At 45.1% G+C, this 21,294-nt stretch overlaps 3 protein-coding genes across 7 annotated transcripts; 1 reads left to right on the forward strand and 2 right to left on the reverse strand.

The window, feature by feature from the left end:
* Nucleotides 1–6,748: 6,748 nt before the first annotated feature.
* On the reverse strand, nucleotides 6,749–9,699 carry LOC112877532. 2 transcript variants are annotated; one of them, XM_025941855.1, is made up of 3 exons: nucleotides 9,168–9,699; nucleotides 8,505–8,626; nucleotides 6,749–7,809 (listed from the first exon to the last, which is right to left on the reverse strand). In XM_025941855.1, exon 3 carries the CDS (start codon nucleotides 7,787–7,789, stop codon nucleotides 7,004–7,006), a length of 786 nt encoding a protein of 261 aa, XP_025797640.1. In that variant the 5' UTR covers nucleotides 7,790–7,809; nucleotides 8,505–8,626; nucleotides 9,168–9,699; the 3' UTR covers nucleotides 6,749–7,003. The 2 variants fall into 2 exon arrangements, with proteins under 2 accessions (XP_025797640.1, XP_025797639.1); XM_025941854.1 differs by lacking the exon at nucleotides 8,505–8,626 and having other exon boundaries at nucleotides 6,791–7,809.
* A 265-nt stretch (nucleotides 9,700–9,964) lies between these two features.
* LOC112877533 lies at nucleotides 9,965–10,620 on the reverse strand. The gene is made up of 2 exons (XM_025941856.1): nucleotides 10,323–10,620; nucleotides 9,965–10,235 (listed from the first exon to the last, which is right to left on the reverse strand). Exons 1-2 carry the CDS (start codon nucleotides 10,535–10,537, stop codon nucleotides 10,097–10,099), a joined length of 354 nt encoding a protein of 117 aa, XP_025797641.1. The 5' UTR covers nucleotides 10,538–10,620; the 3' UTR covers nucleotides 9,965–10,096.
* Nucleotides 10,621–10,892: 272 nt separating this feature from the next.
* Nucleotides 10,893–20,102, forward strand: LOC112875605. 4 transcript variants are annotated; one of them, XM_025939512.1, is made up of 9 exons: nucleotides 10,896–11,451; nucleotides 12,332–12,520; nucleotides 13,029–13,121; nucleotides 13,315–13,497; nucleotides 13,570–13,672; nucleotides 13,747–13,932; nucleotides 14,559–16,978; nucleotides 18,318–18,931; nucleotides 19,736–20,102. In XM_025939512.1, exons 1-9 carry the CDS (start codon nucleotides 11,251–11,253, stop codon nucleotides 19,737–19,739), a joined length of 3,993 nt encoding a protein of 1,330 aa, XP_025795297.1. In that variant the 5' UTR covers nucleotides 10,896–11,250; the 3' UTR covers nucleotides 19,740–20,102. The 4 variants fall into 4 exon arrangements, with proteins under 4 accessions (XP_025795298.1, XP_025795299.1, XP_025795297.1 ...); XM_025939511.1 differs by having other exon boundaries at nucleotides 10,898–11,451; nucleotides 18,315–18,931; XM_025939513.1 differs by lacking the exons at nucleotides 18,318–18,931; nucleotides 19,736–20,102 and adding an exon at nucleotides 17,742–18,307 and having other exon boundaries at nucleotides 10,893–11,451.
* Nucleotides 20,103–21,294: the final 1,192 nt, after the last annotated feature.

The raw sequence follows: 21,294 nt of genomic DNA on the forward strand, positions 1-21,294 counted from the left end.
AACTAAGGCTGAGACATCCCGACCAGCACGTACGGGCGCGATCTGATCTCGCGTGCGTCGATCTCCACCCTTCGTGATCGCGTTCTCCAGAGACTCAAAGCAGTGCGAGTTACACGACCAAGATGCATGATCGGTCAGACGGCCACATCCCCTCTTTTCAGTGCAGGAAGGGTCTGGAATTTCGGCCAGTAGCGCAACAGCTTCCCCAGCTTGAATCAATGTGACCCTGCATCTTTTTAGCTGTCTTCGCAGCTCAAAATTATCTGCACAGGTATGGTAGGAAAAAGAATGCATGCTAGTACTGTGGATTGTGTAACGGAGAAAGGGGAAAGGAGTCGATGTTCAGTCCGGCCAGCCGGCCTGCCGAAAGCACGCACTTAACAATACAATATCGTCAGGTCGGTCATCTATAGTACCACCGCTGATGGTAGATCAAATGATTAGTTGGGCCAGGGTTGATCAGCATCTTGATTACGGCGTAAGTGTAGCTTTGATCGCAATTTATCATTTAATACGAACGACGCCTAATTAGTTGGGTCATTTAATCGCGGCACCGCCGCATCAAACAAAACAAAACGCACGCATGCTTTGAGGCCAAGCAAGGGAGGAAAAGGAGAGCGGCAGACATGGAGAAGAATGATGACCGCGCTCTGATCTATTCTCTTTTCTTCCTCCCCGTTTCGTCTTTTTATTTGGTTGGTGAATCATTGCTGCTCCATTTCGCTAGATCATGGGAGCATTATGAGATCTGCGGAGTTTTGCATTAGGGCACTGGATCTGGCATTCTGGATGCCTGCCGACGCCACCAAAATATAGGTTTTCGCTTTCCAAAGGCGCCCGAGGCTGAGGCTACCTTGTTCCTCCCATGTCCCGACACTATGCGCAGCTGTGCCCTCAGCCCTGTCCGGACAGCCGACTTCTTGCTACAGGTTTTGACAGCACAAAAAAGAATTAGGGAATGTACTGGCTGAAGAAGCGAAGAACCGCCCAAGGCTGAGGGTGCGTTCGTTTCCTAGATTCTAAAATTTAGAGGGGTCACATCAAAGAGAATCTTGTCATTTAGAAGTATTAAATAAAGTCTAATTACAAAACTAATTGCAGAACTCTAGGGCTAATTCGCGAGACGAATCTAATGAGGTATATTAGTCCATGATTAGCAGATAATTACTATAGCATCACTGTGGTAAATTATGAATTAATTAGGCTCATTAAATTTGTCTCGCGAATTAGCACCCAGCTGTGAAAAAGTTTTGTAAACAGATTTTATTTAATACTTCTAAATAGTAAGATTCTTTTTGATGTGATAGGTCTAAAGTTTAGAGGGTAGGAAACGAACAGGCCCTGAGCCTAACTTGTCCCTCCCAACACTATTCAGCATTCGCCGCCCCCTCCCCCCCCCCCGGGGGGTCCATTGCTCGGCCGGAAAATCTGACTCGACCTGTCTTCTCTCTGCCACAGAATTAAGCAGCACGAGCTACAGTGACTAGCTAGCATGCATCCTTTGGCCTTGCCGATCAATCACCACAGGTAGTAGGTAGTTAGACTGTCTCCAGTGGGCAACTGTAAAGCGTTCGGTACTCGATATATATATATAGAGGAAGATTCCGTTCTCTATTGCTCCAGCAGCGTTCTCTAAATGATCCTCTAAAATAGAGAACGCTACAGGTTTCCTCTATATATAGAGATTCTCTCTCCTCCTCTCTATTTTTTCTTTAAGTTTCAAACACTGAATTAAATAAAAATAAAATATGTCCATAGCGTTTGAGGTATGATAAATACGTACGTACAAAAATTTGGAACAAAATACGTTTCTAATATAGGGTTTAATGTATAGAGAACGAGATTTAGAGAACGTTGTTGGAGAGAAATGAGATATAGAGGAGAGAATCTTGTAGAGAATTCTGTAAATGAAGGATATAGAGGATGGGATTTGGAGGATATCGCTGGAGACAGCCTTAGGAAGTTGAGTTTCCCGGATCCCGGTCACTGATTGGAACCTTGAGGGCTTGTTCGGCTGCAGGGGTATAATACCCAAGGGGAACTAATCCAGACAGGGATTGGGTGGATCCCCATGGTATCACCCAATTCATGTGGGGGTTTAATCCCCTTATATCCATAATCCCTTGCATTGTTCGGTTGGGCAGGGGTTAATATAGGGGATACAAAGTGTGTACATATGCAGCACCAGCAGATCAAGGGAGATGCGGCAGAAATGGTGTCAATTATAAAAAGCAAAGTGGTCAAACACCTTGACACAATTATGATCAGGGTTACCCATGACACTAGATTCGGTTCTATCACAGCTACAGATCCACAACATCTAACATGAATATGATAAGGTCACCGAGGATATGAAGATAACAGACTTGTATGGTACAGCTCCACACACAACATTCCCATCATTTCAAGAAGTCCTAGCGATGGATTTCACGTTCAGCTTCTTCAGGTTTGTGTAGGACTGATTGCGACCAACAAAGATGACTACCTCCAGATATGTACACCATGGAAAGAGCTGCTCCAACCTGCATGGTTTTTAATATTGTATTAGGGTAAATTCATAACAGACAAAAGCCACAAAAGACTAACAATTTTATACATGCAGTAGGAAAAGAAATTGACATAAAAAATTCTAGTATCAGACTTTCTAGTATGGTGCATGCTCTGTCTCCAAACGAACCAACCAATCAAACATAACATATATGCTTACAACTGTGTGTCTACACCGAACTCATCTACTGAAGTATTTATCCAAGCCACACAACATGATTCAACCCCATCATTGCACATGCACATGGGGGCACTTAATTCTACAAGTCAGTTGCATGCAAGCGATTTGATTGTAGTGCAATAAGCGGGGTTGTTAGTTTCAAAAACAATGGAGGAACAATTAGAATTCTATCCAAGACAAAAGAAAGATAGAAAAAAATGTACACCCAACACTCCAAGACCCAACTCTACTCAATCAATAACTCTACTCAATCAGTAACAAGCTCATCCATAATGCTACTGGTAATATTCTAAAGCGCTAATTGATCCAAAAAGCTACTAGTATTTTACAACTATTAGTAATATACAGCAATAATATTATCTTTGAGAATGATATCAGTTCCCAACCGCAAGATAGATCAACTAAGTATGCAACAAAACCAGATAACTCTAGGGAAAATATGGAAGACATATTGAGCAATGACTTGCAAGATGACCAAATTATCCTTGCTTCAGAATACTGTAGAATGAAAGTCGAATGGATTGGCAAATTGGAAGGCTATCTAGTTCAAGATTAAATTACTGGTCCGTCCTGAAAAATCAAGAGCTGATGGGAGAATAAGTGAAGTAGCTATTAGCCGCAGAACTTTCTGCTCCTGTTTGACAAAAATACAATGTAGTCCCCCTGGTTGATCACCTGAGAAAAACAAATACAACAATACAGCTAACTACTAGACTCTGAACTCCGACAATCTATACATACAAACTCTTGATTTCATATGTTTCTTGACCAAATAAGATTTGAAGAACTGCACACAATGCTGAACAGCTGACTTAGACTAGACTTTGGGCAAGTGCATGCAATGGATGCAGATACATGCATGACATTGTTGTATTCAGTCTTTGCTATCCACATAAAGTCCATTTTATATGGATAGCATAGACTAATCAATTTTAAGGCTGCTGAATGCAGAAGATCACAAACTAATTTTACGCATGAAGTCCATGGCCATTTATTTTGAAGTCGGATGTAATGCAGCAGCTTGTTCCTAAAATACAGCATGTGTATGAGTCTCTTCTTATACATTGACAATCAGCAGCTTGCGATGCTCCTGATGGTGAATTCGATGTCTCAATATTTGGATATCACAAACATGCTGTTTGAGTTCTTGATTCTTCTAATTGATAACTATAATGGGAGGAGGAAGGAGGCAATTGCTCGTTCTATGAGGAGTGCGTTTGGGGTGCTGGTGAAGAAACAATGGACTCGTCGTTGGAGGATGGGCAGGATTCAGATTGCCTACAGACCTACATTAGTTTCTACCGAGCAACCCAATCAGGACACAGATCCAAGAATCTCAAAGAAACTCTAGGACACGGAGAGGAAAGGGAAAGCAATAGATCGATGAGATATTTACCAGCAAAAATGTAGGTACCGGAGGGGGCAACTGCTAGAGGGGAGGCCGCCGCATCGACGCCATCGTCGACGCCTCTGAGTCGCACCGCCGCCGCAGCTTGTTGCCAGCGAACCCGCCGCCGCAGCGACGTGAAAATCCGTTCCACACCTTGGCACTCGTGGGTGGAATCCCGGGCCGGGGTGAAGGGATTTTGCCGGGATTTCCATGGATTGCAACCTCGAGAGGATTGACCGAACGCGAGTTTTATTGTGGGCTGGGGTATAATCCGCTCCTAGTTAATCCACGGGGGTTGGACCCTGACCCCGGCCGTTCCCGGCCCAACCGAACATGGCCTGAAGGGGGGAATGGAAATGAACAATCTATAATAAAAAAGAAATACTTCATCTGTTTCAAAATATAGATCATTTTAGCTATTTTAGCTTTTTTAAATTTATAGTGCTTGTTATGTATCAAGATATATTATATATCTAAATGTATAATAAAATCTTTAATCCACCGAGCTATATTTTTAAAACAGAAGGAGTATATACATAAATGATGTACCATCGACCAGAGCACAGCGCAATAAGAATTCAGTCGGACAGCCAATTCAAGCAGCGAATTGATGGACCAAGACTTCCTGCTCCTGGACGGAAGGAACAGCTAAGCGATCATTCCTCAAGGTGTCAGACGGGCCTTTTGATCCGGATGCACGTTAATTGCTGGCCAGGTCATGTAGCAGAACGCGAGGCAACGGCACGGTCTTGTACATCGCGTGGTTGCACGGGAGTGGGACTGCTAGGTGGTGGGAGATCAGGCAACGTCTTCCCGGGCACACATTTCAGCAGCCGTCCATTTCCACTTTATGATTGGTGCGGTACGTGTTGAGACAGAGTGACACGGTCTGGGGTTTGGGTTCCTATTTGTTCTAAACCTACTTCCTCCGTTCAGAAAACAAAGTTAATCTTAAAAAACTCTAGGACAAACTAATAAAAAGATTAGAAAACTATATTTACTTCTATTTATTACCTATATTTGGTACTTAATTGATTTGTGCATGCACATGCACTTTCAGAGTAAGATAATTTATTTTTTAGGATAAATTTTAAATCCTAGGATGATTTATTTTTTTCTGACTGAGGGAGTAGTTAATAACTTGTCTCTCTTGACCAGATGTGTGCGTTTGAACTATGTAAAATCTTAGACCCCAAATGCTCGCCTACCGAACGTATTCGATTTCTTATGCACCGCGTAGCAACGCGCCCGGCGCTCCGCGGCGCGCAGCGCGCCATCCTTGTCGTACCGGAGGCGGAACGTGGTGGCTAAGAGCAGGCAGTCCTCGTCGAGCATGTCCCCGGGCACGCCTCTCCTGTTCCGGTACTCCACCAGGCAGAACCTGCCGTTCCCCATGTTCGCGAGCTCGATGTCTACGCTGTCCCTGCGGGCCACCTTCTCCTCCGCGAGCTTCCACGACGGCGGCGGCCGCTCCGCCGTAATATGGTCCTCGTCGTCGCCTTCGCCGGCGGGAGACACGACGTCGCAGGAGCAGACGAGCACGGGGGACGCGGCGCCCCTGCAGAGACCCACCCATGCGTCCACCTCGGCGTCGTAGTGCGCCTGGCCCTCGAACGGCAGCATCCAGTCCCCGTGCCACGCCCACCGCCGGGCCCCGGCGTCGAACGAAAAGGTGCCCCTGCCGCGCGCCGAGAAGAACACCGTGCGCCCGTCCGGATGCGTGGTGTGGCAGGCGGTGGCGGTGGCGGTGGCCCTCCCGGGTGTCGAACAGCGCGTCGCGGAGGGTGCTCCACGCCCACCCGCGCGCGCCGCGCGGGGCCCGCACCTTGAAGTGGTCCCGGCCGAAGCCCCTGTCCAGCGCGTACAGCCTGTCGCCGGCGGCCACGAGCTCGGGGCGGTTCCGCAGCTCGGCGGGGGTGAACGGTCCGACGGTCAGGCGCCCCGTCGCCGTATCGCAGACGACCACGGGGGCGTCGTTGTCCTCCTCGTTGTAGCGCATGGCGAAGATCATGCTGCCAGCCGCGGCGAAAAGCGCACAGTAGCGGGGGTCGTCGACGGGGATCTCAAGGCGGAAGATCGGTGGGCCCGGGAGGCGTTCGGCGCGCAGGTCCAAGTCGGGGTTGCCGTCGAACCCGTCCACGTCGAGCTTGTAGATGCTACAGCCCTTGGACCAGTCGTCCAGCACGACGCAGAGATGCCGCTGCGGCGGGCACCGTGGGCATGGACGCCTGGATCTGCCGTCGCCGTCCTCATCCGTGGTCTCCGGGCTGCGCCGCTTCGGCATGGCTTCGCCCTGGCCTGTTCCGCGCGAACTCTTCGCGTGAAAAATAGCTGCAATCACGGACGCGCGCGACTCTCCCCACAGGAAGAATCTTCGCAAAATATAGGGCTGTCTCCTTGACCAACACGGATTTGCATTTTGCAATTGCGATCTAATTAAGGTCGGTGCTCCACAAAAACAAAGGTCGGTGCCAATTCCTGCGTGTATCCTATCTCTATCTGATCTGACTAGAAATAACGTAGGACTATCCTTTGGTTGGTACGCTTCAGCCATCGATACAAAATGCAACTAGAGCTAGCAGATTCCTGAATTGCTCGTGTAACTTCACATCAGTTTACAGGCTTGTAACTTACAGAGAAAAGGACAATTCAAAATTCATGGAACACGTTCAAGCAGAACAAACACATCTAGAACCACAAATAAAAATGTTGCCGATCATTTTTAATAAATAGATACAGTTACATCAGAATAAGGGGCCACAGAAGGCCAGAAAAGAAAGGACATGAAATCAGAAGAAACTATACAGGGTCCACGTAGGCATGTCGCCATGGAATACCATATATGACATATCATGTACCAGGGATCTATGATTGTGCTGTCGAAATTAAGCGAAGATCTCTCTGACAAGCCAGTCCAAGCTGGGATAAGCGAAGTAGAGGATCAAAAACGATGGCAGCGCAAACAAAAACGTCACAAGGACATACAGGACCAGAACAGCGGCACTTGCAGGGACAGCATAAAGGACTATCAGCAGGAAGATTATCACAAGTGGAAACTTGGCTGTCAGCTGCATGAAGCACACCATGAGCTTTTGGAGGGACGCACTGATGTTGTCAGTGTGGAAAATGTTACGGATGAAGTTTGTATCTCTACCAGAAGAGCTCTCTGCTCGGATAACAGCATTTCTTCGGTGGTGATGACTGGAACTTGGGCCAGCACTGGAATGCCATGAGGAATGATGTTCATTGTGATTAGTGGAATGGAACTTTGCTCTCTCACCATTCATGCTCTCAACCATCCAGAGCAGAAAGTAGTTCTTGCGTGGGAACCTGAGGTTGCCTTTGTACACCAGCCGGAAAGACAACAGATTGCACCAGGGGCATGAGATGAACAGTGGCAGCTGGATAGGAAGGGAAGGAAACTTGACAACAGCCCAGTGAAGACCAAGGATACAGTTCTTGCACATTGTGTGGCCACACCACATGACATAGGGAACATTCTCCACAAGGTTGAAGGATTCCCAGCATATTGGACAATCAAGGCCTTCCTCTCTGCTTGTACATGAAGAAACTTCATCATCAGAACAGTCTGGATTGGATGTGCTGCATTTTGTGGGCTGCACCTTTTTCTTTAAGCTTCCAGCTATGGCATTTGATGCAAAACTCCACATGGTGCCCTCACAAAACAAACCTGACAAAACAATGTTGAGTACTTGCCTTAAGAGATAAAAATATAATTTGCTCCAGTATGGTTGACCATAAAATCCACAATAAATGATGTGTAAGACAAATTTCAGGTGCAAACTCAAGCCTAACTTCTAAGGACAAAGTAATGTTTGCATGCTGGATATTTTTTATTTCTAGACTTAACAGGTCATGAGAACTTGTGTTGAAAATCACCAACAGCTAATTATATTATGCAGCACATAGACTAAAAGAAACTGATTAACTGCTCCAGAAACACATTTGTAGAACAGGGGGGACAACCATCTTTGGATATTATGAGACCACATGAGCTTACACATTAATCAGAAATATATTATGTAAATTGTTAGAACACATTTGATACATAGGCATATGGATTGGAAGGAGCAAACAGATCCTATAAGGCTAGATATTGTTGATATTGTGCTGCAAGCTACAATTTGAAGGGCACGCTGTACCACATCATTGAAATGTAGAATAACAAAGTGCAAGATTGTGAATTTACCTCTACTCTACTTGTAAATGCACCAACACAAAAAAATGAGTTATTTTAATGCATCACAACACAAATACAGAATCCTGAAAATGGATTTGATTTCTCATTCAATTGAGTTGGAATGGCAAACAGTTGCAACATGAAGTGTTCATCATCATAAAGTATCCAGAGCCTATTTGGAAGACCTCTTGATTAGTCAATGATTCAATGTAATGTCTTCTTCAACAGGTTTGCTTAATATAGCTTGTACAAGGAGAGAGCCAACAGGTAATATGCCTATTGCCCAGCTCAAAACTCAGCATCAACCCTGCATAGGCAAGTGGGACTATTTTATGGTTTATCCTCTTGAAACTTTCAATTAACACAATCAACAATCTAAACAGAACATTTGGAAAGGATCTGAAGCCTTTTCGCCCGCTCAGTCAACATGGGATTACAACATACATTTCTCACAACATGACGGTGTCTACCGGTTGCCCCCCAAATTCCGATCACCAGCAGCGACTGATATTTATCACAGTTACCACTCCCACCGAAACATCAACCAACCCTAACCAAACCAATCTTTTTCCCCATCCATACCCCTCCTATCGTATGCACGAGGCATCCACTCCGTTGTACCGAATGTTTCGTATGCATACAACCATGGAAACTGAAACCGGGAATGTCTCCCTTCTCACCGGCGCTGAGGACCGGATCGAATACGATGTTTGACGATTCAACTCGAGCGCGAGCGCGTGCAGCATAGCGACGAGAAATTCCCGACAAGTGTGTAAGCGCAGGTAGGAACTTGACGCGAATCGGGTAGATGACCCGAGAATTAGGGGAAGGTGGAGGCGGCGGCTTACCGAGGAGAGCGCGGATCTCTGTCTAGCAGAGCACGAGGATGGGGAGGTTTCGCGGAAGATCGGCACCGGTGATCAGGGAGGTGTTCATATCGCCGCCGGCCGCCGCCCCACTTGCTGCTAGAGGCGTCGCGGGGTCGAAGTCGAAGCCGAACAGGCAGGGAGGGAGAAGGGCGGAGGAAGAGGAAGAATGCCCCAGTGTTGTGTTCTCTTGTTTATTATTCACACCACTCGCAGCTCTGCCCCCGTTCCGTGGTGGCGAGATCTGGGCCGCTCGCCCCGGCTTTGGACGGCTTAGATGAAGCACCTCTTCTTCTAGGCCGAGGGAGCAAACTGGCCGGTGACATGCTCATGTCAGATCATATCTATCATCTCATCGCTAATTCTCCATTAGAAAATTTCATTATCGGGGTCATGCAAAGGAGCCCGTCAGTGGGTGGGTTGATGCCAGTGAAGGCTGAAGAGCGTGGCAGCGACCTGAAACGATATCTCTGAACTGAACTGAAGCCGATCTTCACCTGCAAGATGGTGTTGTCTAGCTGAACGAAACGGAGACGAGAGCAACGGCAAACGATCTTCACCTGTGCCTCCATGTCTGAAGTCTGAACTGTGAACACACCTGCCGGGACTGGGCCCAACGAGATCCTGGGAGCATTTCTCCTGATTAGTGAGTGACAATCTGATGCATTTGATCCTCAGAAAACTGACATTCTCCCACACCCCTCTACTGTAACTACACATTGCAGCATGCATTTACTTGAACTCGCACGTTTTCTCTTCACTCCTCAGCAAACTGAGAATCACAGAACGAAGCACATTCTGATTTTACTCCAGTTCGTCGGTAAAGACCAACGATTAACAGCACAAAACACGATAAACGATCGTTTGGTGCTATACTAAGATACTAGTGTGCAATTCACTCTTCCCAAATCCTAAGGGTTACTGTTGCTGTCTTGGGACAAGGAAAATATGAGGGCCAGAGAGAGCGGCACGACGCCGTAGGCGCCCAGCCTGAGCAGCTCCTCGGTGTCCTTGGAGATGGCGCCGATGCGAGACCAGTCGCCGCTGTACCTGCAAGCACCGAAAGCCACTCGCTGTAAGGCCGGAGCAGGCAATGCAATGGCGAAAACCAGACACTGCGCGTCGAAGCTAGCTCACCCGGCATCGACGAAGCCGAGGGCGAAGAGTGCGACGCCGGACCGCAGCAGGACGCTCTTGGAGAGCAACGAGCTACCTCCGCCGGCTCGGTCGTCGTCGTCGTCCGCTGGCTTCTTCGCGCGGCACGGCCGGAGGCGGCCGCGCGCGGCCGGCCGGGGCGCGAGCGGAGGCGGGACGGGAGCGACGGTGCTGGCGCCGGCGTGCCACCGCAGCATGCCGTTCGGCTGCGCGGTGCGCACAGAACCGCGGCTGGCTTTTATCTTTCTTTCTCGTCCACACGTGTGTTAGCAGCAAGCCAGCAGAAGGCTCGAGGCTGTGCCCCGTGTAGGAGTGCTGAAAGCGCCTCGCACCCTCGCGGACAAAGTGGACACGAGATGACTTTCAAACATTTTAATATACATAACCACCGGTTCCTCTAGTATTACAAATCATAGTTGTGTTTCATGGATCAAGGAATTATGAGTCATGTTTTACACCTGAATCAAACAGAACTTCTCAAACCAGTCTCATCCAAGTGTGTCGGGCCGGGCTCATTTTACTCGAGTCTAGTCTGGCCCAAACCAAACACCGACCCGCACCGCACGTCTCCTCCCTCCCCCCTCCCAATTCCCAAACCAGCCCTCCCTCTCCTCCACCTCTCCACGCCGACCAGTCCCCCTGTCCATCGCCGCCGCCGCCGCCGGCGCACAACTCTTCCCACGACCGCATCGATCCATCCCTCGCGCTAATTTTTCCGCCCGGCCGCCACCCGGGGCTCCACCGGCCCGGCTTGATTCGCGCCGGGGGCGGCTGCTCCGTGCTCTGAGCCACCCGTCGCCGCTGTAGCCCGCTGCTGCGGGGTTACTCCGCGCTCGGCTGCCGCTGGTGTCGGGGTCTAGGGTTTTGGCTCCGCCAGGCGAAGGCGGAGGGTGCATTGGTTGGTGCGTGCATGGGGATGGTGCCCAACGGGCTCCTGCCCAATGCGTCCGCCGGGGTGACGCGGCGGCTCGACCCCGAGCGCTGGGCGGTCGCGGAGGGCCGCACGGCGGAGCTGATCGCGCGCATCCAGCCCAACGCGCACTCCGAGGGCCGGAGGCTTGCCGTCTACCACTACGTGCAGCGACTTATCATGAACTGCCTCTCGTGCCAGGTATAGTACCTGATTACTAAGTGGTCCGATTGCTCCCCGCAGGTAGTAATAAGGATTAGCGTCTGTTTGAAGTAGAAGGCTCTTGTATATGACGGCGAGCACTGATGTGTGGATGGATAGATGAGACTGCTATTGTAGAACTGACTAGAGTAATGGTTGCTCCACAGAGAGGGCAATAGTCAATAGCTGATGCTTTGCTTTCTGCTTCTCAAATGTTTGTCTGACCTACTGAAGCTGATTCTGGAGAGAGAGCTCGTTGGAAATGGAGGCTTGTGGTTACAGAAGAACAGGAGGGATGCTGGTCACTTGTCACCCATGCTTCCTAATCTGATATTTGACAACCTGTTTATAAGCATCAAATTTCAAACAGTGGGGATGGTTGGCAAAAAAAATGTGTATTGGGGGAAGAGTGGAAATAGAGATCCTGGACACTGTGTAGTCGAACTGTATTTCCTATTTTGTATGCATTCCTGTGACATGGGGTGTCACACACATCCACTACCATGTTACTGAAGTTTTGTGGAACCACAGAGCTAGTCTCTCCCGATAGTATGACATGAAAAACCTGCATGCCTTAGCCAGAAGAGTTCTAGTAATTCCTGTTTGGTAGTCATAAATCAATTCCGTATGTGGATGTCTGAAAATTCTAGCTTGTCTGATGGCAAGCATTTGCTACACCTCCTAGCAGGTGCATTGAGATAGCACTTTTACCTTATTTCATGTTCCTTGGATGATTGAAATAGACTTATCTGTGATTCTTATGCATGTCAAGGGGAATTTTGCAATAGCATTTTGGAAGTTCCCTGCTCTTATCTTAAGTGTTCAACTGTCCAGTTGATTAAATGTGCTTCACAGAGAATAGATCTCTTTATCTCTACAGGTTTTTACCTTTGGGTCAGTCCCTCTCAAGACTTATTTACCTGATGGTGACATTGATGTCACTGCTTTTAGTAATAGTGAAGAATTAAAGGAGATCTGGGCAAACCTTGTCCGGGATGCATTGGAGCATGAAGAGAAGAGTGAAAATGCCGAATTTCATGTAAAAGAAGTCCAGTATATTCAGGCAGAGGTACTTTACCCAGTGATAATTTCAGAATGTTTTTTTTTTTGGCTGTATAGGCATCAGAGTTACCTCCATATGGAGGTACTCCTTTGCTAAGTGCTAACTGTGTACATATAGTACAGTTTCATTTAGCATTGTTCCTGCATTTAACAGTTTCATTTAGCATTGTTCCTGCATTTACAACTTTACGATTGAGTTGAAGTTATTACCAGAAGTTGAGGCAGAACAGAAACTAACACAATATCTTAAGCTAAACTTCAGTTTAGTAATATGCTATTGCTCGTTGAACACAGTTCTTGGCACAATATGGTGTAGCAAAATAGCTATGCTATTTCCAGAGGATTATGCATTTGAAGACACTACTTTGTACACAAAAATGCATCCCATGCCATTTTCTCGCTCCTCTCCCTTATCCTCTTTTGGGGATTGTGGCACCTTCAATGATTTGGCACTTGTATTATTTTGGTTTTCATTCATTTGTGCCTTTCTCATATGTTTCATGTATCATGCACAGGTCAAGATTATTAAGTGTCTTGTGGAAAACATTGTTGTCGACATCTCATTTAATCAAGTTGGTGGACTATGTACACTTTGTTTTCTTGAAGAGGTGTGTTCTTATTTTCAAAATCTAGCTTAATTGTTATATGCAGACAATTTGCTTGAAATTTTACCATTTATAAGTTAATACTGTAAGAATTTTATATTGAGTTGAATAACTGTGCTTGTTGCGTCTAGTACCTGGCTCAAATATACTTGGCTTTTCTGTGCCTACCTCTTGTAATGATTCTGCATTTTAGTAGATCGACAACTTGATCAGCCGAAATCATTTATTCAAGCGGAGTATCATATTGATAAAGGCATGGTGTTTCTACGAGAGTCGTATTCTTGGAGCTCACCATGGTCTTATATCTACTTACGCATTGGAGACGCTGGTTCTGTACATATTTCATATATTCAACAATTCTTTTACTGGACCTCTTGAGGTGACTTACTCTCGTGTCTTTCGGATATCCTGACATGAAGCCAATGCTTATTTTCTGTTTGTGCATGCGCAGGTTTTGTACCGTTTCTTAGAATTTTTCAGCAACTTTGATTGGGAGAAATTTTGTTTGAGCTTGTGGGGCCCAGTTCCTATAAGTTCACTCCCAGATATGACTGGTAATCTATACGTGTCACTTTGTTTTGGTAGATCACTGATTTGAGTTTTTGATCATTCATATTATGTCATGCAGCGGAACCTCCGCGGAAGGATTGTGGTGAATTGTTGCTGAACAAGTCCTTCCTGGATACTTGTAGTTCTGCGTATGGAGTTGTGCCTCACACCCAGGATAATCAGGGTCAACCATTTGTTTCCAAACACTTCAATGTTATTGATCCTTTACGTGCAAACAATAATCTTGGAAGAAGTGTCAGCAAAGGTAACTATGAACCTACTTCAAGATCATCTTATAGGTGAATTGAACATAGTAAATGTTCTTTGGTTCATCTACTTCCGTTCAATTGATGGTGTACTGCGTTTGATTTAATGATTTTTGAATGGGATTCAATGATATCTGTAATTCATCCACTGTGCATGTGTTAATTGATTGCTAGCCTGCCTGCTTGGTTAATTTCAGCATTGTACTGATATATGCATGAGTGGCCAGCAAATCAAACCACTGAAGATAAGAACTGTCATTCTTTGCAACCTGTGATAGGACCTCCTTGAGCAGCATTACCATAGCTGCACCTGTCAACAGTTTTATTCATTCTTACATATGTTGAGTTCCGTAGTATGTGGTAATTAACAGCAGAAATATATCTTACTTTGACTGTCTAGTTCTTAAATATAATAATTTTTTCCCTGATGTATTTCTATACTCCGAAAAGTACTCTCGTCAATATTTTGTCTTATTGGCCATTTGATGCTAATGATAGATTCAGTCTCTTAAGAAGATTCAAGTTTATGGATTGGATGATGTTTTTGTCATGTTCAATGAGAAGTTTTATCTCTACAAGGAGAACAAAAATATATCATCTGTTGAGTTGATATTTTGTTCTGCAGGCAATTTCTTTAGAATACGCAGTGCTTTTGCATATGGGGCGAAAAGGCTTGGAAAGTTACTTGAATGTCCAAAAGAAGATTTAATTGCTGAATTGAATCTATTCTTCACAAATACATGGATAAGACATGGGAGTGGAAGTCGTCCTGATGTGCCTACCCCAAGTCTGGTTGATGTGCAGCCTCTGAAAGTTGTTCCTTCTGTAGTGTCAAACAGTTACAAAAGTGTAACAGCATTCAAGAAAAAAGTTGAAAATCCTAAGCTTCTTGCTAATCAGTATAATCTTCGTGCGGATCAAGATAATCTTACTGAAGTTGGTCACAGTTATCCTTATCCTTCTTCTCAGTCAATTCAGAAAAGTGAACTACATTGTCGTAATCTGCCAAGAACAGTCAATCCTTCCGTTTCTCATGCTCAGCACCAGAAAGTTTACTCAGCACAAGGAAATGCTGAGGTCTCTGAACATCTTGAAAGAAATAACTCAGCTGGATTGATGCAAGGTGAAAGGGATAAGAGAGTGCCAAATGGTCTCAATGTCGACGACAGAAGTGGGCAAAACGGGCCTAGATTTGCAAGAAGCCGATCTAGCCCTGAACTAACAGATTCTTCTGTTGAAGGATTTCGTGGTAGGGCGATAAATGTGGTTGGTATGGAACCCTTGAAGGTTGATTACAGCAGCAGAAGAAATATCGTGGTTCCAGAAGTGTCTAGCAACCATAGCACTAAGTCTTCACAGGATGAATCAATGTCTTCCTTGAACTCATCTCACCCTAGTGCAAAGGCAGTTTCTGATTCACATAGTGTTTCCAGCAGCTATCGTGAAGATAATGGTTTTGTGATGAATGAAGAACTTCCTTCTGTCTCCGAATCATCGAATATGCGCCATGATGAACAAGTTCTGGTTAATTTAATGGAATCCATGAAGTTGCATGGATTCAATGGACAGATTCAATTGCCAATGCCAATACCTTCTAATCTGTCTGCAGCGCATTCTAATATACTGTCTCCAACAGTTTTTTCACAAAAGCATCTGGCTGGGGTTCCTCCAACTAATTTAATTGGGGCACCATGGTTACCCAATATGCAGTTCCTCCGTGGATTTGTTCAACCACCAACCCAATGCATACACAATCCAAATTTTGCACCGAATGTTGAAGATGGTATTGAGAGTGAGAAGCCTATTGCATCAGATGCAAGTCATGATGCTGGCAATACTTGGCATGAGTATGGTGTTAGATATTCTAGACAGTTTGATCCTGAAGCGAGAGATCCTTGCATCTATGATATTGATGGCAAGGAATGCTCCTCTTTGCGCAATTGTGTGCACGGTGCCCCCTTGGAAAGGCAGACAGAATTTGCTATTGAAAATAATGGCGTAATTGATGAAACCTATACCAGCATGTTCCAACATCAAACAAGTAGAGAAGCCAATGCAGATTGCTCTAGGAGTAGTGGTTATGTGAATGTTCCTTTTTCACATGCCAGTTCATCCACAGGCAAAGATCTGGATGCATGTTCGTGGGATGAAGGGACTATAAATACAAGAAGATCATTAAGAGACAAATGGGGAAAAAGACCTGCTTTTGTGGCACCAGGCATAACCACGCATAGCAATACCAGTTGGCAGATGGGAAATGCCACTAAGCATCTCCCAACTGAAGTTGATGATGCCCCCAGGAATATGACAGTGGTACCAATCATTAATGAAGCTTCTGAGATAGTAGCAGTGCCTGATTCTTTTTCAACGCAATCAAGAACTAGTCAAGTACCAAATGATTTTGATGCATCACAAACCGGCATGCCTAATCCACTATTTGCTCCTTTTCTTATTGGTTCCCCACAGCAGAGGCAAGCTGATAGCTCTGGACTGACTTTTGTTCCAACAGGTCCACCAGTTCCATTTGTTGTGCTCCCATATGTTCCTAGGAATGGCGATGGTTCTGATCCCCAGTTTGAGAGAAGCGAAGGAATGGATCAGCTTCCTGCCAATATTGCGGGTCAACATTTTAGTTTGCTCAATGATGTTCACCAACCAGATCCCAGTGCTACCTCATCAGCATCATGCAGTACTATCACTGAGCCGTCCGGGGAACACAAGCCTGACATCTTGAACAGTGATTTCATTAGCCATTGGCACAATTTACAGTATGGCCGACTCTGCCAGAATGCCCGTCCCTTAGGTCCTGTTCTATACCCTTTTCCGGTTCCACAAATGTATTTACAGGGCCATGCTGCATGGGATGGACCTGGAAGACCACCGGCAGCAAATGTTAACTGGACGCAAATGGTGGCACCTAGCCAACGAGTATTTCCTGTGATGCCTTTGCAACCTGCTACGGAAAGAGGTACTGGCGTTCTCCAACACTATGGCGAAGATGCACCCAGATACCGTGGAGGCACAGGAACCTACTTGCCAAATCCTGTAAGAACCTAATGTATCTTTTAGCGTCTTATCTCATGCATAGACAACTTGTTAGTAATACTATATTAGAAAGATGGAAACTTAGCAACGTAACTGTACTTATCAAAACTTTGTACTGATTTCAACATTTGATATGTGGGTGGTTTTCCTACTGAGTTGCTAGGATTTATCCGATGTAGCCAAAATCCTTCTGTTCCACCGAGTGCCTCTTTAGATGATTTAATTGCTCAATTGAAGCTTGTAACTATTCACAGTTGGATTCTGCTAGGTCAGTTTGGTAAATTTTGAAGTTTTAACTTGCTAATAAGATTTTAAGTTTACCTGTTAGATTCATAGGAAGATTCCCTTTACATCATAATGAATATCATAGAACTTGGGCCCCGGAGTCTGGACACAAGCAGCAAACTGTTTTCTATCAGGTTGCTATCTTTGAGTCAGTTATTGGTGAAAATTTGTCCGTGCTACCTTGTTTTAATTATTAAGTCAGTGTTGATCATTCTGAAGCTTGTATGCTAGAAATAGTTTTGTCGGAACCAGCTGTATAACTATCCTGAAGCTTGTATGCTAGAAACAATTTTGATGCTTTTTAGCACTATAAGGAGGATGCATCCCAGATAAACTTGACTAAGGTCATAGTCTTGAAAGTATTCTGAGGTCCAGCAGAAACATCCTTTTCTTTTCAACCAGGCATTGTTTCTTTGAAGGATTCTTTATTTCTAATGGTGTTTATTCAACTTGAAGCTCATGTGTTACCCTGCAACAGAATGAAGATCATAGCATAGTAACTTTGTCATTCAGGACGGAGCTTCTTTAAGGCCAACCTAGGCTGTGCACCCCTTCATTGAGCAACTTCCTAAAACAAGCAGTAATATTTTAGCTACTCATTAATATGCTTCAAATTTTTAATGATACGGTTGTTAGACCCTAGCTTTAGTGGCAAACTCCACCACTGGTGACATCGATAATGATTGGTGGCACCATAAGAATGTACAAATGATTACTACTCCCTCATTTTTAAGAAAATGACGTTGAGGTCATAAACTTAATACAATGTTGAGATTGTTTAATCACCAATAATGAATCATCAGCTAAATGTATTATGTCCAGTTGTGGCCTGTGGGACATGAAGAAAAATTAATGAGATCTTTTCATGACTGAATTAAGACATTCGGAATATGGGTGCTGTAGGTTTTCTTTATGGTAGTTCTTCCTTCTGTTCCGCTAGGCACAGTCATATCTTTGTTTCACAAGAGAGAGATTTATTAAGCAATGATTTATTAAATTGATAGTCTGGACTGCGAAATACTAAGCCGTCAATTCTGTGGCTTCTGTTCAGAAGGTTCCGTCTAGGGACCGGCAATCCAATTCAAGAAACTACAGAGGAGGTTATAACGGTGACAGGAGTGACTATAGTGACAAGGAAGGAAGCTGGATAAACTCAAAGCAAAGAAATCCAAACCGCAGCTATGGACGTAGTCAGTCGGAGAGGTCTGGCATGCGGTCTGATAGACAGGCCAATGATGAGAGTCAGCCTGATAGGCCACGGCGAACTTATAGAAATGACTCATACAGGCATGAGGCAAGCTCTCAATATCTTGTGCAGGGCCAATCTTTTGGATCCACGAGCTCTATGCGCAGACAAGGGAACACAGTGCATGGGGTTTATACACCAGAATCTAGAGCTTCAAATGGTCCCAGTGCTTTACCTGGCCCTCCAGGACCACCGTTTTTTATGGTGTACTCATATGAACCAGGCGCAAATCATGGTGCACCCTTGTCTGAACCAATTGAATTTGGTTCTCTTGGGCCACTTCCTGCAGCAGATGGTGATGACATACCACGGTCGGCACACCAAGTGATGCAAAATGGATTTTATGGGCCGAGGCATGGTCCATATAGGGGTGGTTCCTCTCATTCCTCTCCTGATCAACCGTCCTCACCTCAGCCTCGCAGGTAGTAATTTTTACATATTCTTTGTTCATCACTGTTTCTATTTTCAATATTTTAAGAATGAGCAGTCTGAAAAATCCAAATCATAACTATATAAGGATATTTATTTTATCTGAAAAAACCTGTTGTGCATTCGTATATTAAGCAGAGTAAATGCACAATAACAGTTGCCCACTAGTAAGTTTTAACCTTAGCTAATATTGAGAGACAATGAAGGATTGCTGAAATTTTAAATTTGTTACATGCTCAATGTTGAAGAATATGTATTGAAGAGGTAGTCGGCATATTTCATGTTATTGAGGAAAAGATAAAATAGTATATGCAATCCACAGAAATAAAGTTCTGAATCGTTTAATTTAGTTTCCGTTCCTCAGTGGATCTTTCAGAGTTTATACTGAGAATAGATCATTCTGCCATGGTTACTAAGTCACACTATTGTTCTGGTGATAATGACCAGACCTCGACTGCATACACTATTAAGAGTACTCCACTATTAATGTGTGCTCATTTTCTGTCACCTGTGGCCTTCATGAAGTCGAAACTATTTACAGAGTGTTAGTTTGTTGAACTGACACCCATAACAGACTGTAGTACTTAGTTTATTGGCACCTGGTATCCAGTTTCAAAGGTAGAAATTAGCACATATCCACATTAAACTAGTGCCACATCCGGGAATATGCTTGCCATGGGTAATTATGCCATCAGCTATGCAACTTGCTTCCATGAATTTATTTATGTATTTTACTTTTAAGTATTTAGCAGCATTTGCTGTCACCAAGCTGAAATTTGTTTCTGTTCACTTTCAAGGTAGTTGAATGATTGCATGGTCACTTGGTTTTGGCATCGAAAACCTGCAATAGCAACATTTTGCTCCACTACTTGCGATCATGTCCTGCATGGGTTCAGATGGTTGGGCCGTCAGCAGCCAACAACAAAAACATGTGCCCTAGCTGGTTTTCATGATGCTTTCTGATTTCTCACAAGCACTAAATAGTGAATACCATCAAAAGAGTTTATCAGTCCCTGTAATTATGAAGCTTCCTGGAATCGAAGTGACAATCTTCAGAAGACAATCTTCAGAACTCATGGTACTGTCAAACCCAGAATATATCTTCGTGCAGAAATAAGAATTGAAGCCAGATTATGAGCAAGGACGAATTAAGAGTTCCAGCCTTCTCAAGGAATACGGTATTGAGTTGAATGGAGCAGGAACACGCATTTCTGCATCAAAATCAAATACAATGTTGATGAGGCATTGGGTTTTAACTACCATTATCTGGGCATGTGTAACTGAAAGCTAATATTGAGTTGTCGTTTCTAGTTAGGATCAAGTTCATGTAACAAATACAGGAAACTTTTCACTTAAGTGTACTAGAGTTAGGTGAGTTCTCGTGGTGTTTCAGCTGGAGGGACATGGCTCCAGAATACTCTCACGCACGAGTGAAAAATGATCGGCTTTTCCTTATCCGTTCCATATGTGTGTTCTATATGTTGGAATTTCTACCAATGTCCTCGCCCGGGCGCATTCTGGTGCATCAATTGCTATTTACTGAAATGTCGGCGGATCCAATTTGACTCGATTTCCGCGTCCGCATCCTGCGCCCGGGGATGTGGGCCGCCGTCGCTGCGATCCCCTCCGGCGGCAATGGACATGGGCTGCCGCTGCCTGCCTGGATCCGGAAGGAATTCGGAGGGGATCGTTTCGGCGGCTCAGCTTGTTGGCAACGAAGCAGCATGCTGCCGCCGTTAAAACCGTTTTTCCTCGCAGGACTGGTAGGGGAGAGGCGGCGCGGATGGACAGGACAGGGATCAGGGAGGCGCGCCGGAAAAGGAAAGGACGGGACAGAAGGTGATCCGCGAGCGCGGCGCAAACGGTGCGAATGAGAAAAGTTTTCAGTTTTTATTTGAAATATTTTCTAACTTGTAATTTATACGTGTCAATTCGTTTCTTTCGACGGTTTATGGTGCAGCTGCACCACTAGATACTCAGGCTGCAGATTCTGCACATGGTTGTGCCCAAATGAAGCTGTTAAAGTTGTTATACCTGTCGTAGCTGCTGATAGCTTGCTGTAGCCACAATCGCAACTTGCTGCAGTTAGATCGTTCCCAACAACTCCAGTGAAATCGTTATTAACATGGAGCTGAAAGAAACTAAAGTGAAATAAGAAGGAAAAATCTGGAGTTGTGCATGGAAGGATATGGAAGCAAAGAGACAAAAATGCCGGTTTATTACTTATTAGGACCGTGTCAGCTTGGCTCTTGTTGACGCGCTAGCGAGCTTCTTCTCTCTCTCTCTCCACGTGTACGAAACATCAAACAAGCCGGGAAAATTTATTCCTCCCACGTGCGGGTGGGAGGTCAGCCGT

The sequence above is a fragment of the Panicum hallii genome, chromosome 9, assembly GCF_002211085.1.
Source record: "Panicum hallii strain FIL2 chromosome 9, PHallii_v3.1, whole genome shotgun sequence".
Classification (NCBI taxonomy): Eukaryota; Viridiplantae; Streptophyta; class Magnoliopsida; order Poales; family Poaceae; genus Panicum; species Panicum hallii.